This window comes from Magallana gigas, chromosome 8, assembly GCF_963853765.1.
Source record: "Magallana gigas chromosome 8, xbMagGiga1.1, whole genome shotgun sequence".
In the NCBI taxonomy this organism is placed as follows: domain Eukaryota; kingdom Metazoa; phylum Mollusca; class Bivalvia; order Ostreida; family Ostreidae; genus Magallana; species Magallana gigas.
Window position 1 is genome coordinate 6,247,068 of NC_088860.1, and position 17,242 is coordinate 6,264,309.

Consider the following 17,242-nt stretch of genomic DNA (forward strand, 5'->3'; position numbering starts at 1 on the left):
CAATGCCCAGTCCAGAAAGCATATTTTCCAAAATGACCGGAAAGAAGTTTGTGTCAAAGATAGACTTAAAGCTGACATGAATTCATAAATACGCATTATTTCCCTTTTATCTCCGACTACCGCCATATTTGTTCTCGAATTCTATTGTTCTGCTCATCGCTACACACCCCCTATATAAGCTGAGAGCACTATTCATGCTTCACCGCATTCAGGTATTTCATGCACCCAAACACGTTGCCTTGGACGAAAAGACGTGTAGAAACGCGTTTTGAAGAAAAATAAAATGACAACCACTGCACTGGCAAGATATATCCAATACACGATGAAACAAGACAGGCTGAAATCCAGGCGCAGATACTTATAAAATTCCTCGATAATTGTGGACCGTTTTCCTGTGTATGTTATAACATCGCACATGCGCAAACAACACACTGCGGCAGATCGAGCAATGTCAATGATCGTATGGATTTTAGAAACGGTGGAACGGATGGAAACGATGTTACATTGTCATTTTCTTGGATTTACTATCATTTATCTACTGTGTTCGATGTAGTGCCGCCGGGGTTTATTAAAAAGACACAGACGTTATTCACTCTGTATGAAAGACACACGTGTTCGATGTGAATGCGTTGTGAGGCAGCACTGTATGTGCAAAATGATAAATTTATCTGGAAAATCCTTTCACAGAATGAACATATTTTGTATTTCATTGATTGTTGTTTTCTTTATTCTTTACTACAAACATTTTACTACAATATGTAGTTCATGCATTTAGAAGTCCGTGCAACCTGAATGCCTCGACTGGAAAGCAACCGACCGTAACTTTCTCAACCGATATATATACCCCAGTGGCAGTAGAGGAGCGATCGAAACTAATATGGCGACCAAATGCTTTTATGAATTCATGTCAGCTTTAAGCAAAGGATACTGGCAAGTACCGATGGCTGACGAGAGTAAGCCGCTTACAGCCTTTTCCACACCATCCGGATTGTACCATTTCATGTCAATGCCGTTTGGTCTTGTAAACGCGCCGGCAACATTTAGTCGTATGATGAGAAAACTACTTCAAGGTATGAACGGCGTAGAGAACTTTATTGATGATGTCATTGTTTTTACAGATACCTTTGAAGAACATCTACACATACTGAAGACTGTGTTCGAACGACTCAGAGATGCGGGACTTACGGCCAGACCGACAAAATGTTTCATCGGATTTGACAAGATTGACTGTTTGGGACATATGGTGGGCAACAAGTGTGTAGAACCAGAACAGGACAAGATTGATGCAGTCAGAAATGCGCCAATACCACAAACCAAGAAACAGGTTCGTGCCTTCCTAGGCTTAGCAGGATTCTACAGAAAGTTTATTCCGAATTTCTCTGCGATAGCCATTCCACTTTCTGATCTTACGAAGAAGGGCCAACGGACTGAAAGTCAGCAACGAGCTTTTGATACATTGAAACACATGTTATCAGAGAGGCCAATATTGAAGTTGCCAGAGTTTAATGAAACCTTCATTTTACGCACGGACGCTGCAGATGATGGGATAGGTGCTGTGCTGTTACAGATGGAGGATGACGAGAAACTACCCGTAGCGTACGCCAGTAGGAAACTTCAACCAAGAGAAAAGGCATACGCTGTTATCGAGAAGGAGTGTTTGGCGGTAGTGTGGGGAATACAGAAGTTCCATCAGTACCTTTATGGACGCGATTTTCTACTTGAAACTGATCACCAACCCCTGACCTACCTCAACAAAGCAAAGACAGAGAACTCCAGATTGATGCGTTGGGCTTTGCAGCTTCAGCCATACCGCTATAGGATCATTGCGATCAAAGGAAGCGACAATGTGGGTGCGGATTACCTGAGTCGTCAGTGAGATGTATAGTAGACAGTACAGGTATGTATATAGGTTTTATTGTAAATACGTGAGAATTTTCAAAATTCAGTGATTGTTTATTTGAAATTGTGGGACAATTTTTTAAGGGAGGAGGTGTGTGACAATCACTGTTCATATCGAACACACCCAATTTTGTTTTACCCATAATTCTTTGCAACGTGCTTGGCCGACCCTAACAATAGGCGCTAAGTTATACCCGGCCGAGCTGTCCAGCAATAAAGACGTGCTTAGTGTGTGAAGGGGGTATCGTGTTAGAAGCCTGTGTGGCATGTTTTAGTTTCACAAGTTCAGCATTTGACGCGGACACGGATAGCTGACCGTGGTAAGTATTTATTTAGTTTGGTGTAGTTTATTTGTAAATTTTTGCCTTTTTATTAGTTTTACGCAGTCGTCCTATAAAGTCACCTTGACCATTGTTCACTGTAGAGTTACCTGTGTGTTCACTTATGTGTGACTTTAGCGAGAGTGTTTAAATGGAATTCGTCTTTTTCTATAGTACAGTTTTTGCTATTGCTGTATAAAGAAACGGTGATTTAAAGGGCTATTTTCTATGCGTTATTTTATTTTACAATTTATTGTCACTTTTTCCACTTAACTACTTGGGCGGAATTGCGTCACCGGAAGTCTCAGACGCCATATTGTTTACTGTAAACAATAACTTAGTTACCATATACTTACAATATTTTGAGATGTTGCCTTTAATATAATACTATTTATACATTATTATAGTTTGATACTATCAGTGAGATACTTATATATGTATTATACAATATTATTTTTATTATGGTGTTATGGTGTCACTTGTACACTTATTGTAGTGTCATATTGTTGATGTTGAGAACATGATGATGCGATGGTGATGTCGATGACGATGGTGATGTCGATGACGATGCGATGTTCATGTTGATGACGACGATGATGTTATGGTGATGATGACGACGACGATGATGATGATGGTCATGTCGATGATGATGATGTAGATGATGTCGTTCATGGTGACGTCGGTGATGATGATGAAGTAGATGATTATGGTGATGACGATGATGTCTATTATGATTATGGTGTTGTAGGCGATGATGTTGACGATAGTGTCGACGATTATTATGATGACGATGGTGATGATGATGATTGTGGTGACGTAAATACTTTAGTTGTGGTTGTCCGTAGTTGGTCCAGGACTACAGCCCCGGAGATTCGGACACTCTTCTAATATATTTTTGGTCATTAAATTTAAGATGTCTTGTTGTTGTTTGGAGTAGCCTCCGCTCATCCCGTTACAACTGTAAATGCTAGCTATTAAGGTTGATAATGATACCAACATAGTTAATGATAACCTGTCTTCTTATGTTTTGACTTTATTTCATTTTACATTCTTGATTGTATCCAATAGTTAATGCAGTGGTATTTGTATAAAATTAGCAACATGTTTTTAGTATGGTCAGCTATCATATTTCTGGTTCTTTTAACCATTAAAATGAAAACTTCCCGTTTGGTTATTTCAGTTTATGACTTTGCAAATTGTAATTGAATACGATTACAATCAAGTTGCATTGTTTAAAAAATGTCTATGAATTATCATTTTATTAATTGATAAACAAGAGAAATTAAATAGAAAACACATGTTTTTGAGTCATAAACATAAAAACTGGGACTGTTTTCAGTCATCAATGATTGTCAAAATACCACAGAAACACAGCGCTTTGGTATAAATAAGGGACCAAGTAAATTTTTCGCTACAGAAATCGGTTCACCCACTCAACGAAGCACCATAACCAAAGGTAAGATAGAAAGGATTGTTTGATATAACTGTATGGTTTTTTTTTTTTACTTCAAGTGCATTTCGGTAAAGAAATCACAAAAAATGAATTGTCGAATTCTCAATTAGGAAAGTGAAACAGCTGGAAACACGTGTGATTAACTTCAGATTTACCCATTGTTTCGTTAGGAAATTAGAAATAACGTTGATTGTAACAGTTAAAATAGATAAAAATCTCTTTCAAGTACCTAATTAATGTAATGATAAGCTTCCAGAAATTTAAGAGTCGTACAAACCGGAATAATTTTATATCGTTTATTTGAACCACGTGGAATTTGATTGACAGTAATTGACATTTGCCCGACTTCGATCATCAAGGTAAAAAGGACTCTCTAAACGGAACACATCATCACTTTCTCGATAATCTATCAATGGTTTACCAATTTCGGTTCATTTTAAAATGGACAGGCATAAATGTGTCAAATACCCCTCAAGGGGCCTGACGTACAAAAAAGAATTAAGGTTGCAGTCAACTCCTATGGTAAGGACGCAAAATACATGCTTACAAAATAATAATTGTGGTTATTTAAAAAACTTTAAACAATAATTACCTGGGAGAAGTAGAAAAGACATGCTTTTATCAACAAGCATGTACAGGAGAATCTTTGCGAGCCCTGCATGTGTTTTGTTTACAGTAAATATGCATGCGTAATAGTTAAGAAGGCTGACCCCTAAAACTTTGCAATGTAAATATGTGAGGTTATACGAAATTATTAATTTTAATGAAATAATTAGATTTATTTCATGGGGAACTTTGTAATTTTCTGAAAGTTTATACATTCATGAGTAGTACGAAAATACCGAACTTGATCGGATTTTTGATAAGATGCGCCGTGCTGTCTCTTTAAGGACGTCGTTTACTCAGGGTTTGAGTTCTCAAATTCCGGATTGTTAAAAAGTTCAATGTCATGAGTAAAATTTGTTCTAAACACTAAAAGTATTTATGAAATGAATTATTATTGACAAACCATTCGACATTTTTACTATATCATGGAATTAGGTTCAAACAAAGTTGGACTTTTAGCAAAACAGAGGAAATTCGGACTAAAATTTTTAGATTTCGTTTTTCACTTAAATATTTTTGGTAGTTGTGTAATATTCAAAGTAAAGATTTTATTTGTTAGTGAACATAATTTTGCATATTTTCTGTTGGTTTTATCTCACTTTTTCATTTAGATATTTGAATGGCACACACTACAAAAATATTGAAAAATGCTTAAAAACGATAAAAGACAACATATCTCAAAATTTTGATCATTGACCTCATATAACTTTTATACCAGCAGAGTAAGGTCAATATGCTTAGTTTAAAGCTATAAATGTTTTAGTATTATCATCATTCAATTTTTTGTAAAATTGAATCAAAAAAGGTTAGGAATTTGAAAACTGATAGAGGAAATTCGGACTGGAATATTAAAAAAAATTGTGGATGAAAACTTAATGATTTGTGTCTGTTCAGTGTCACTGCCATTCATAAAATGTTTTTCATTTTTAAAAGAGTTAAGCAATTTGTATTATTTTCACAATTAAGAAAAATTCAATCATGGTATAAAATTTTTAGGGACTTTTCTTATATTTTCAAAAAATATTCAGTGGCCATTATCTCAAAAAGTAGGTCATTGACCTACTTTTTTGAAAGTGGAAAATAACACTACAATGATAGGTCTTTCACACACAATAGATGGTTTTTCATTATCATCAGTGGATTTTTTTTCATTCTGAGTAAACGTATACCTTAAGAAACCATTTATTTTAAAATCCTGCTATATTGCTTAAGTATTTTTTAAAAATATTACAAAGTTTTTCTGAATCAAATTAATTTTTTGACGTTTTAGTTCCAGTTAAACAATGTTGGGACTAATAATTCTTGGAATCACCTGTGGCCTTGCCACAGCAACTTATCCTAGCTATGATTATTCTTCCCAACTTGGATATGGTTCTGGCTATCCTCTCTACAGTGGACTCGGTTCCTTGGGTGGTGGTTTAGGAATTGGCAACGGCCTTGGTTCCATTGGAGGTTTGGGACTTAACAGTGGTCTGAGCAGCGGTCTTGGCTCATTCGGAGGTTTAGGCACTGGACTCGGTTCCCTCGGCGGTTTTGGACTTGGCAGTGGACTCGGTTCCTTAGGTGGTTTAGGAATTGGCGGTTTTGGACTAAATGGGCTTGGCTCACTTAGAGGACTAGGTGGAGTGACCGGTTATACTCCAAGCTATGGTCTTGGAAACAGTATCGGATATCCGTCTTATGGTGGATTAGGATACACTGGATACTCTCCCTACCCTACCTACAATACTGGATTTGGAGGTTTGGGTGGATTAGGAAGTTTGGGAGGATTGGGATCTAACCTTGGTGGATTAGGTGGACTGAATGGAGGGTTCGGAGGATTGGGTGGATTAACCGGAGGATTGGGTGGATTAACCGGAGGATCGGGAGGATTAACCGGAGGATTGGGTGGATTAACCGGAGGATTGGGTGGATTAAATGGAGGATTAGGTGGACTCAGTGGAGGATTGGGTGGATTAACCGGAGGATTGGGTGGATTAACCGGAGGATTAGGTGGAGGATTTGGTGGATTGGGTGGACTCAATGGAGGTCTTATCGGCGGAGGTTTAGGATATCCTACCGGTGGTTACAGTAAGTAGGAACGCTTCTATAAAAATAGTAAAATGGTTCTATTTTTGACACAGTTCATTGTTTATTCTTATTTACTTTTTATATCTTTAAACCCATTTATAAAAGGTTTTTTTGTTTCGTTTCAGAGAAGAAAGTGTATTAAAGAATGAACGGAAATGGAATTTGTTTCTGTCTAACAGGATATCAACATAGGCGGAACATAATGTATCATGATGATGTTTTTATATTTTTGAATAAATGGTTCATTTCACTGCAACTTAAACAAGGTTTTTTTTTATTGCATGCAAATATCTTACCCTGACTCGGGACATTAATTTTGCGTAAGAATATAGTTGATTATTTGAATTTGTACCACTCGTTCGATAGAAAAATGGCTCCATACATTTAAAGCTGCTTGGTCCGATTTGATATTAAATTTTATGCACGCTTTTAAACGATGCTAAGTATATGTATAATAATAGGCATTGCAGTAGTTTTCCTAGTCATTTAAGCCAAATTTCAAAGAAGAAAAATACGTACATTTGCTAACAAAACAAACGACATAAAAGGGTACCTCGTTATTTCGCCTCATGTTACAGTTCACCCCTGACGACGAGACGTCTATGGTTGTATTACGACTTTGAAATCGCTTTCAATAAAGGTCGAAATGATCAGACAAATTACAAATAAACATGAGAACGTTTTGTTCGCAAATATATCTGAAGTTTGCTTTCTTTACAATCGATGAATAGCATGCGGGTTGAATAACCCAATTATTCGGGGGACGAAACCAAACGGTTTCCTTTTCTAAACATTCCCGTGATGCATTTTGGTTTGTTTTTTCGTTTGCCCAAAAAGAAATGATTTTTATTTACTTTGAATATTTCTAATTTTGAAAGGAGACTGATTCTGCTGGTGTAAATAGGAGAAAGTGCATAACTTTCTAAAATGAATGGTTTGCATAGAATTTTTTTTTAAATACTGTAATAACGAAAAAATCGGACCAAGCAGCTTTAAAACCATCATAAATCGTATTGTTGAAAACATTGAAGTAGAGTATACCAATTACGATGCAGAAAATATTAAGACTAGATTTATTTTTAAACGTTTTTATACAAATCATTCGTAGAAACGATTCATGCCCTCCAATAATCTAAAAAAAAAAAAAAGGAAAAAAAGTTTTAGTACAAATTTAGTACAATATAGTAGGCATATATTATAATTAATAAACTAAAGTAGTCAGCATGAAAATAAGCAATTGCAAGTTTATATATACCCTAGACCAATCCTTTCTATCCAAATTATGATTAATATAAAATATAATATTAAGGTAACTCCATACTCGTACAATTCTCTGATGAAAGTTGAAAATCATAACTGATTACAACTAAATAAACTTAAATTTCATCAATTATTAGAAAAAATATACATGAAATCACACTTCTTGAGATGTCAGATAAACATGACCTAAAGCGTATTTTAGGATCAGAAAACCGTACTTTTTTGTTAAGTAAAATCTTTGTAGGCAGAAACTTGTTTATCTTTTCTAATTTTATTGTTAACTGTGTTAGAAAACTAAAACTACAAACACATTTTAAAATTGGTTGTTGGGATTAGAAAAATTATAGCATTTAGACATACAACTGAGAGAAAAGTCAGAAAAAGAGTTATTTCCCCTTAGCATAGATGAAATGTATAAAAAATTGTAAATTTAGGATAGAATTAAGCTGCAAATATATCTTGAACTTAACAGTATTCTAATTACATCCATGTGATTATATTCACATAAAATTGATAAAACTATCATGCACAAATTTTAAAGAATTCAAAGTTTTACAATAAAGTATGACATCACAGAAAACTGGATCTACTTTAAGGTTGCCTGTATACTTACGTCCATTGGGTCCTCCTAAAAGACCACCTCCGATGTTTCCCGTAGGATAGCCTCTAAAAGGATAATCTTCATATTTATTGCCAATTAAACCTACGCTTCCACTGGTCAATCCACCAAAGAGAGACCCACCACCAAACAGCCTGTTATACGTATTACTGATTCCGTATGTTGGATAAATGGACCACATGTGACCACCGTAGCAAAAACCAGGAAAGATGGCACAAACAATTCCAAAGAGGAGACTCACGAACAGTAGGCCACTCATTCTGATAGTTTTTATACCCAATTTTACAGATCTAAATATCAAATATAAATATGGAATGAAACAAGCTGTTGGCAGCAATCAATGAGAAAGACCCAAGTCAAGATTAAAACGCACAGTTAATCACCGCTTAGAGAATGATGGGCACTGGAGATACGCACGCTTCAGAATAGATTTTATATTTGTTCTTTTTAACGAGATTTATACAAATTGAACACTGGAGCCCTTATTTTTGTAGTGCTATGATCACTTTCAAATAATAGGCCAATGAATTACTTTTCATGTTTGTTAGAATATGTCTTTACTCAAGTTATCTAACCCCGAAGTACCTGGAATTCACCCGTTCATGAACTGTTATTATTGTTTGCCTGCTATTACTAGTGCCTGTGAATACCGGTAATCCCTGAAAATGGCACAACCTCACCAAGGTTGTCTTTATTTTGAAATTATTACAAATGAGAAAACGATTTGAAGAGTGGAAAACAGTGAAAAATGGATTGTTTTACAAAGTATTAAAAAAATTATCTAAACATCAAAATACACTTAACTTAAAATCTAAATTTATTCCGAATTGTTCTAACAGCTACATTTTTTTCATTCGATAATACAAAAAGTTGTATAATACGAGCGCTCAATCACTAACACTTATCTGTATTTTAGCATTAAATCTTATGAAGTCAATACTCCAAAGGTTGATGTACTACTTAAAGTGGTTCATTCTAATTTATTATTATTATTATCTTTTTTTTGTTTTCACGCCAATTTTCTGAACTTATAAACGTAATTATATCAATGTAAAATATCTTTAAAAAAAGATATGAAAAAATTAAATTTGTTCCAGATGATTGTTTTCTAAAAATTGAAAGTTTAATAATGATTTGGTATATTTTTGTAATAAATTTTAATCTTGCGTCTTCAGCTAAATACAAAACATTTATCATCTACAGTACACATATTTCTCTATGCAATTAAAACCTTTAAACTGCCAAAAAAGAGATATAAGTTAGTATAAGAACTAAACAGATTGCACGATCAGTATGTACTGGTCCCTGCTGATAAGTCAAGTAACAACATTGTCTTTGTTTTAAAGCACATTATATTAATTGCATTTTCAAAGAACTAGGTTTCGATTCTACACATGGTAATCCTACTTTTACCCATAGCAGCCTTTCCAAGCAGGAAATACTTCAAAATCATAAATCGGTTATGGATATCTTTAATATCCCTAATAAACATAATGATTTTAATTTACCTTATTTGTACTTGATTCAGAAGCTTCACAAAAGTCCTTACAAACAGAGATATATAGCAGGTTCCAGTACATGTTCGTTCTACCAAACCTCCCTCTTTACTCCTTACGAAATTTCTTACAGTAGTGAAGGAGAAACTTGAAGAGTACTGTACAACAATATCCTCCAGAAGTGGTGTGAATCAGATGTGGATACTAAAAAACCTCTAAAGAATCATTAGAAACTTTGAGGTCACAAAACCTTACCAAAATCAATAGCATCAAAATGTACGATTTCCAACGCTTTATACAACCATTCCCCATGACAAATTAAAATCTAGGCTTTTTGATATCATCGACAGCTGTTTCTTCAATAAAAATGGAAGTAAAAATGCTTATCTTATCAATGGAAATATAAAAAATTATTTTGTTAAGAGCCTTTCTGATTGCACACACAAGTACTCTGAAATTGATTTTAAAAATATGCTCTCAGAGTTTCTGATAGACAACATCTATGTAGATTTTGGAAAGCAAGTCTTCCAACAATCTGTTGAAATTCCCATGGGTACCAATTGTGCCCTATTGTTAGCAGAGCTATTTTTGTATTCTTATGAAGAAGAATTTATTTAAAAACTTGTTCGTGAAAAAAATAATAAATCACTCGCTGTGGCATTCAAGTCAACATTCAGGTATATCGACGACGTATTATCTTATAACAATTGTTATTTCCATTCTTACTTCGAATCGATATATCCAGTGAACTTGAAATAAAAGATACCACAGAGTCTGTGTCAACTGTTTCATATTTGGATAGTTTACTGCAAATGGACATTGATTGTAACCTAACACCAAAACTTTATGATAAACTCGATGACGTCAATTTTTCTATAATCATCTTTCTTTAATTATGTAGCAACATACCTTCATGACTTGTCTGCGGACTTTTCCATTTTGTTTCCCGATTACGACAAAGAGCAACAGCGGGTGTGATCGGTCAGCAGAGGATGCTTACTTCTCCTAGGCACCGGGGGCTCGTAACATAAAGGGTACTTGAGTCTAAGACAGTGCTTAAGCAGGACTTATGTACATTCTTAGACTTAAGTCCGTTACTAGAAGAGTGTTTAGCTAGGATAATTTACCTAAAAAGGCGGCCGGTAGAGGTGAAATGTTATAAGACATACTAAAATAGGACTTATGTAGGTCCTAAGGATCCGCCTAAGTCCTACTTATGACCCTACTTAAGTCAACATCTTAGCATGCTTACGTAACGAGCCCCTGACCCTATCTCTATCTTTTTGGAGGTCCGTATTGCTCTGCTTTGAATTTGTAATTTGTTTTATGGACTTTTGAGATGGTTGACGGTTTCTTATTGTCATTTTTTCATTGCAGTACTTTACTGCATGCATTATCAAGGTATATCAAACGTTAAATATGTTGCTATATATTTAATGTACATACGTGTATTTTTGGTTATATTACTTTCCTTACTTATGTAGCAATATATCTTTATCACCTGCATTGTGTGTTTTTGTCTCTGAGTTTATTCGGTACACAAAGGCATGATCTTCGTATGAAGAAATTCTAAGGCGAGGCAAGATATTGACAAACGGTCTCGTTTGAAGTCATCTTTTCGTAAGTTCTGTGGTTGATACAACGACCTTGTCAGCAAATACAATCTTCCACTGGGTCGCATGCTGAATAACGTTTTTCATACTTATTGTGGGACTATAATTAATTACCTAATTGTCTAAGGACTTTTCCGTTTTTTCCCGATTACGATAAAGAGCACACGGCGGGTGTGACTGGTCAGCAAAGGATACTCCCTCCTCCTCGGCACCTGATCCTACCTATATCTTTTTAGAGGTCCGTGTTGTTCTTCGTTGAATTTGTATTTCGTTTTATGGATTTGTGAGATGTTTGACAGTTTGTTATTGTCAATTTTCATTACTTGTTTTAAGTATCAATCATAAGAGCCATCCTATTTATCTTAAAACAAATAACCGTAGCTACAAACACAAGTTCATATCCCTTTTTTAATGCAAGAACAGAACAACAGGTAATTTTATACTGTAGCACCCCCCTCCCCCCGAAAAAGTAAAAAATAAAAAACAAAACATAAAAAACACACACACGCAAACAAAACACGAAACGGAGAATGGGGTACAAAACCGCTATACACGACACAACACTTTACATTATGAAGAAATTATCATTTTTAATTACTTATATCAAAGGCATCCATATACACGTATTCGACAAATTAAAAAAGACCAAGCATATTAAAAAAAGGTAACGCAAGTCTTTTATTTGACTCAAGGGAAAAATTAACTGCACTTTATCAAACGACTTAAAGACAAGATACTCTGTCTCCTTCCACCACATTTGAGTTAAATGAATATTATGGATCAAATATTTGAAGAATAACTTATGAAGCCGTACATAAAAAATGTTTAACTGAACAACAAGGGAGTTGATAAAAGTTCAGTATATGTAAAACTAAATATATATGTGAAACCAAATAATAATAATTGATCGATCCAATATTCACTGGTCACTTATCATTTTATTAATTTTTGTTTTGTTCTGAACAAAGATGTTTATGAAACACGGTGTTAGTGAATTTAAACAATATGCAATAAGTAATTATTGTGGAAGGATTTTCCTTAATTTTTATCTTTTCGAAGCAGTAATGAAAAAAAAGATCAACAAATTATATAAAAATGTGAACCGAGTAAATGTTGAGGCCAGTCTTAAACAAACAATACTTGACAAGGACATTTTTATTTAATATTTTTAATGAAACAAGGTTTCCATGTACGATTGTCATTTTGGAGTTAACAATGATAATTTAAAATAAAAACTTTATGGATAATGTGACTTATCCCTTTGGTAGGATTATATGTGTCCAAAGTAACGGAACAACTTTCGATAAAGAAACCTGTGTACTCTATTAAATACAGATATTATTATATCATGTATTGTAGCAAATTGTAAGTCCAAGTAAAATCCTTAAATTTTATTTTTTGTATTTAGAAATCATTTTTAAGAGATTGCTCTTACACTAATCTATAGCCATCGATGCTAAAACATTAATTTATGAAAAGTTGCATACAAGGCAAGATGAATAAAGATATACATGTACCATCAATTTCAAAATAGAAGGAAAAGACAAAAGAGAAAATGAAAATTCATTCATCCATTTAATGTAATACCAGTGTATTTTGAATACCTCTATGGCACGCCAAATTCACAAAAATGAACTAAACATAGTTTCACAGTCGATAAACTAGATTTATCAGCTGTTAACTAAAGTTTACAGATCCTAAACTTTAGTAAACGATTCGTTAACTATAGTTTACATCTGTGAAACTATATTTCACGAATCTAAACTATAGTTTACCAATGATAATCATAGTTTATCTATCTGTAAAAACGTTAACAATAGATTTTGCTGATAAATACAGATTCACATTTGTTAATTATAATTTACAATCGTATACTATAGTTAAGAGTTGTTAATTATAGTTTCACAAATCGTGAACCTACATTTATCAGACAAATTCACAAAAATGAGCTAAACATAGTTTCACAGTTGATATTCATCTGAATATATCTTTTTTGTAGGTATTTAAGTATATGATCCGTTTTTACTATATGGCATTGCTTTGTTAAAAAACTCGGTATCTGTCCGATATTTTCCACTGTCAAATGATTAAGGATTAACAAGCATTGCTGTTTTTTTCTCTGCGCAAACAGTATACTCTAAATAATCCCACCCTATATATATATATATATATATATATATATATATATATATATATATATATATATATATATATGTATATATATATATATATATATATTCATCTGAATATATCTTTTTTGTAGGTATTTAAATATATGATCCGTTTTTACTATATGGCATTGCTTTGTTAAAAAACTCGGTATCTGTCCGATATTTTCCACTGTCAAATGATTAAGGATTAACAAGCATTGCTGTTTTTTTTCTCTGCGCAAACAGTATACTCTAAATAATCCCACCCTATATATATATATATATATATATATATATATATATATATATATATATATATATATATATATATATATATATATATATATATATATATATATATATATATATATCTTTTAAATATTTGTATAGCTTTATTGTTTGGCGATATTCAAACCAAATAAAGCAGTGATGTAAAGAAAAACAATAAAATGACTTTTTGTTAACAAGGGTTACCGTTAACAAGCGGTACTATTTTTTTAATATGAATATTACAAATCGGGAATTTTCAATTATAGCGGTATCCATGACGTAACAGTCAAGTAAAAACCACTAGTAAGAACAAACTTACCACAACAGCAGCATTTTTGATAGGTCACAACATTTGTTATTTAAAGTTTTTATCTTCATGTATGCTAGTATATTCGATTATCGATCATACAAATGTATATGATTGGTTTTTGACAATGCACACAATTGAGTACATGAATATACAAATCATTATAACGACATCCACTAGAAGCTGTATTTATTTTCCATAAACAGAACTTTATCTGATTTCTCTTATTTTCTCAATGGACATTATACAGCAAAAATACAACTGCGAATATCGGTAAAGAAAAATCAAGGGCAGGTTAAAAATATATTAAATGAGAAAGGAAAAGTAGATTGTATATGTTTTACAATATTTTTGTTCATTACCATTAGTTGAAAAAACAATATTATTAGCAATTTTTAAATTGGCTTAATTTCGAAAGCGATTGATTTTAAATTAAACCTAGAATATTTTTACCTTCAAACACTTTAAATCGATGATGTTGGGCTTTATAAGCGATTGCAGTTATTTCAATATATTTACATTTACCAAGTGTCATTCCCTCTATGTCTTACGGAAACTTATAGTTAATTCATAGCTCTATAGAAACAGCCAGACTGAAATCTATACGCCCCGTTTATCGATTGGTCGAAAGCTGCAGTGGCTGAAACTGACAGGACAGATATCGACACGCCCTGTTTATCGATTGGCCCAAACCTACAGCTACCTAAAAAAAAATCACGGACTGCACGAAATGTCTCACATGAGACGATTTGGCTGTTTCTTTTAGCTAACGTACATACGTACATTAACAGTATTATTAAAGTTTACTTTCTTTTCTTAATCAATTTATCAATTAGCTTAAAGAAAATATATTAATTTAAACAATAAAATGCTTTCTTTGATGATTCACGTGGGTTATGAAGGTAGCGATCATTGTAGAAAAAAATTAAAAAACTGGCTATCGCGGGTTATGTATTTTTAGTTATGTCGCTACCTTCATATCCCGAATGAATCACCAAAAAAAAGCAGCATTTTATTGTTTAAATAATGAAAGTCATAAATCTCGATTTCCGTTTTCGTTATGAAATAGAACGGAATTTTAGATACACCTACATGTATATATTGTAATGGTTTAACACACATAGTAAACATGTTAACCATTCTTAGATTTAATGTTTGAATACTGCAAGATGAAAAAGAACATATTAAGATGAATACATGTCAAAGGATTTACAAAGACACCATTGTTTTGCAGTAGTTGCTATGCAATTGATCAAACATCAGTATAATGTTTCAAGTAATGTTAAACTCACCGACCTTGGTTAGATTGCGATTTCAAGCGACTTGAAGTTTGCCAGAAGTTTGAAATTTATGATGACAGATAACATTTTTGACGGCTTTGTATCTTCTTGCGTTAGGAAAGATACGTAAAGATACATGTACAAAAATTCATTGAGGAAGTTGATTTATTAATCAATAAGTATTTACCTTCCCAAACGTAAAGTTTATCAATTGAAAGAGAAAAGGACATTTCATTGTGCAATTATAAATGCTTAAAACAAAATGACATTTGTCGTCCTACCACAAAAACCATTAAACTCAGCGTAAGTTCAATCACTGTAACACCTCACTGAACTTAGCCTCACCACAGTGAACATTAATTTGTACGTTTGAATTGATATATAAACCTGCTTTGATTTCGATCCAACATGTTCTTTAGATATATCAAAGCAGTTAAATTTGGATTAGATGGTTTTTAAACTTATTTTTCAACTTTAAAAGCTTAAAGAAATGTTCTCAACTTCATTTTCACTATATTTTTCTTAGAAAAAAAAAAAAAACCAAACATGCTTCTTAACATTTATTTCATTTATCAATTTTTCAAAGCCATTTTCACAATGTTTTTAAACATTGATATACTTGATATACATATATCGACATGCATTTAATTTTCAGATCTTGGTTTCTTAACATGATCAATTATTTTTTATATTCAACCTGTTTATGTTATGTGCGTTTTGGGTTTTTTTCACCATCTTCATTATTAACATTTTAAAAGAATTCCAGTGATGAAGAAAAGGTTTACACGTCTGTTTAGTCCTTACCATTTAATATTCTTAAATGATATTAGATTTGACATTATAACTGAAAACCAACTTATACACAATGTAACTTTATTCAAATTTTTTTAGATAGTTTTAAAAATAAAATGCAGTAATTAGATCAAACCAAGAATTATTGTTTCTTTAAAAATATTGTTCAAACATCACATTAAGTGCTTGACAATGGTTAAAAATGTAGATATGTTTCTATCATTTAGGACCAAAATGATTTCCCGCTTACTCTTTGCCATCCTCCTTGGGCTGACCTGTGCCACCTATCCAACTTACACCACAGGTGGATCATATCTTCCTTATACAGCAGGTAGAATCCAGGGTCTAGGATTTCAAACCCTTCCTTATTCCACCGCTAAAATAGGAAATTTTGGCCTACAAACCTATTTTCCCAGCACGTACAACACATTTGGCAATGGATACTACCCATCATCATCCTACCTATTCAACGCTGCTTCCTATCCAACTGTGGTCAGCCATTATCTGTACTTCCCCGGTGGAAACCCATGGGAACCTGGTAGGAACTTTATTGATCTGAGAGTAAACCCCTATCCCTGGTACTTGGGATATTATGGAGGACTTGGTGACGCTGGGTTTGGAAGCACCACTCTTCCAGGAAGTTATGGAACGTTTGGAGGTTCTTTGGGCTACCCCGCTGGTTTTGGTGGATTTCTCTCTAACGGATTAACTGATATTCCAACCGTTGGGTTTCCAACTGGTTCCAATTTTGGTCTTGATCCGTCTTTCTCAACTCTTACTGGCAGTCTCGGGTTTGGAATTGGTGGAAATATAGGAGGAAACATCCATAGAAGTAAGCGATGTGATTCTCAGGTCACTTTATTGTTAAACAATGATAGTAGTTTAAAAAAAGTGTTATTTTTTTAAAAAACGTCGTCAATATATCTTTCTAGACATTCAGATTTGATGCATTTTTCATTATTTTGTTTTATAATAATTTCAACAAGAATAACAAATTTGTCGTATCTTTCAGAGAAAGTATACTAAAGAAAAATGAAAGACTGGAGCATTGGAATGTTCTTATATTTTTGTACAATATGTAGAATAAACTAGTGTCAATGTGTCTTG

General features: G+C 33.3%; 2 protein-coding genes across 3 annotated transcripts; both read left to right on the plus strand.

Annotated features, from left to right (window-relative positions):
* The first annotated feature begins 3,629 nt into the window (after window positions 1–3,629).
* LOC105338699 (uncharacterized) lies at window positions 3,630–6,504 on the plus strand. Of its 2 annotated transcripts, XM_066069438.1 has the most exons (4): window positions 3,630–3,675; window positions 5,549–6,207; window positions 6,271–6,348; window positions 6,474–6,504. In XM_066069438.1, exons 2-4 carry the CDS (start codon window positions 5,562–5,564, stop codon window positions 6,488–6,490), a joined length of 741 nt encoding a protein of 246 aa, XP_065925510.1. In that variant the 5' UTR covers window positions 3,630–3,675; window positions 5,549–5,561; the 3' UTR covers window positions 6,491–6,504. The 2 variants fall into 2 exon arrangements, with proteins under 2 accessions (XP_065925510.1, XP_065925509.1); XM_066069437.1 differs by having other exon boundaries at window positions 5,549–6,348.
* A 9,865-nt stretch (window positions 6,505–16,369) lies between these two features.
* LOC109620049 (probable glycoprotein hormone G-protein coupled receptor) lies at window positions 16,370–17,161 on the plus strand. The gene is made up of 2 exons (XM_020071600.3): window positions 16,370–16,967; window positions 17,148–17,161. The coding sequence occupies exons 1-2, from the start codon at window positions 16,370–16,372 to the stop codon at window positions 17,159–17,161; spliced, it is 612 nt and encodes a 203-aa protein (XP_019927159.3).
* Window positions 17,162–17,242: the final 81 nt, after the last annotated feature.

What these genes read in the sequence shown, in the direction of transcription:
- LOC109620049 (XM_020071600.3), top strand. Translation starts at nt 16,370, where the DNA reads ATGATTTCCCGCTTACTCTTTGCCATCCTCCTTGGGCTGACCTGTGCC.
- LOC105338699 (XM_066069437.1), top strand. Translation starts at nt 5,562, where the DNA reads ATGTTGGGACTAATAATTCTTGGAATCACCTGTGGCCTTGCCACAGCA.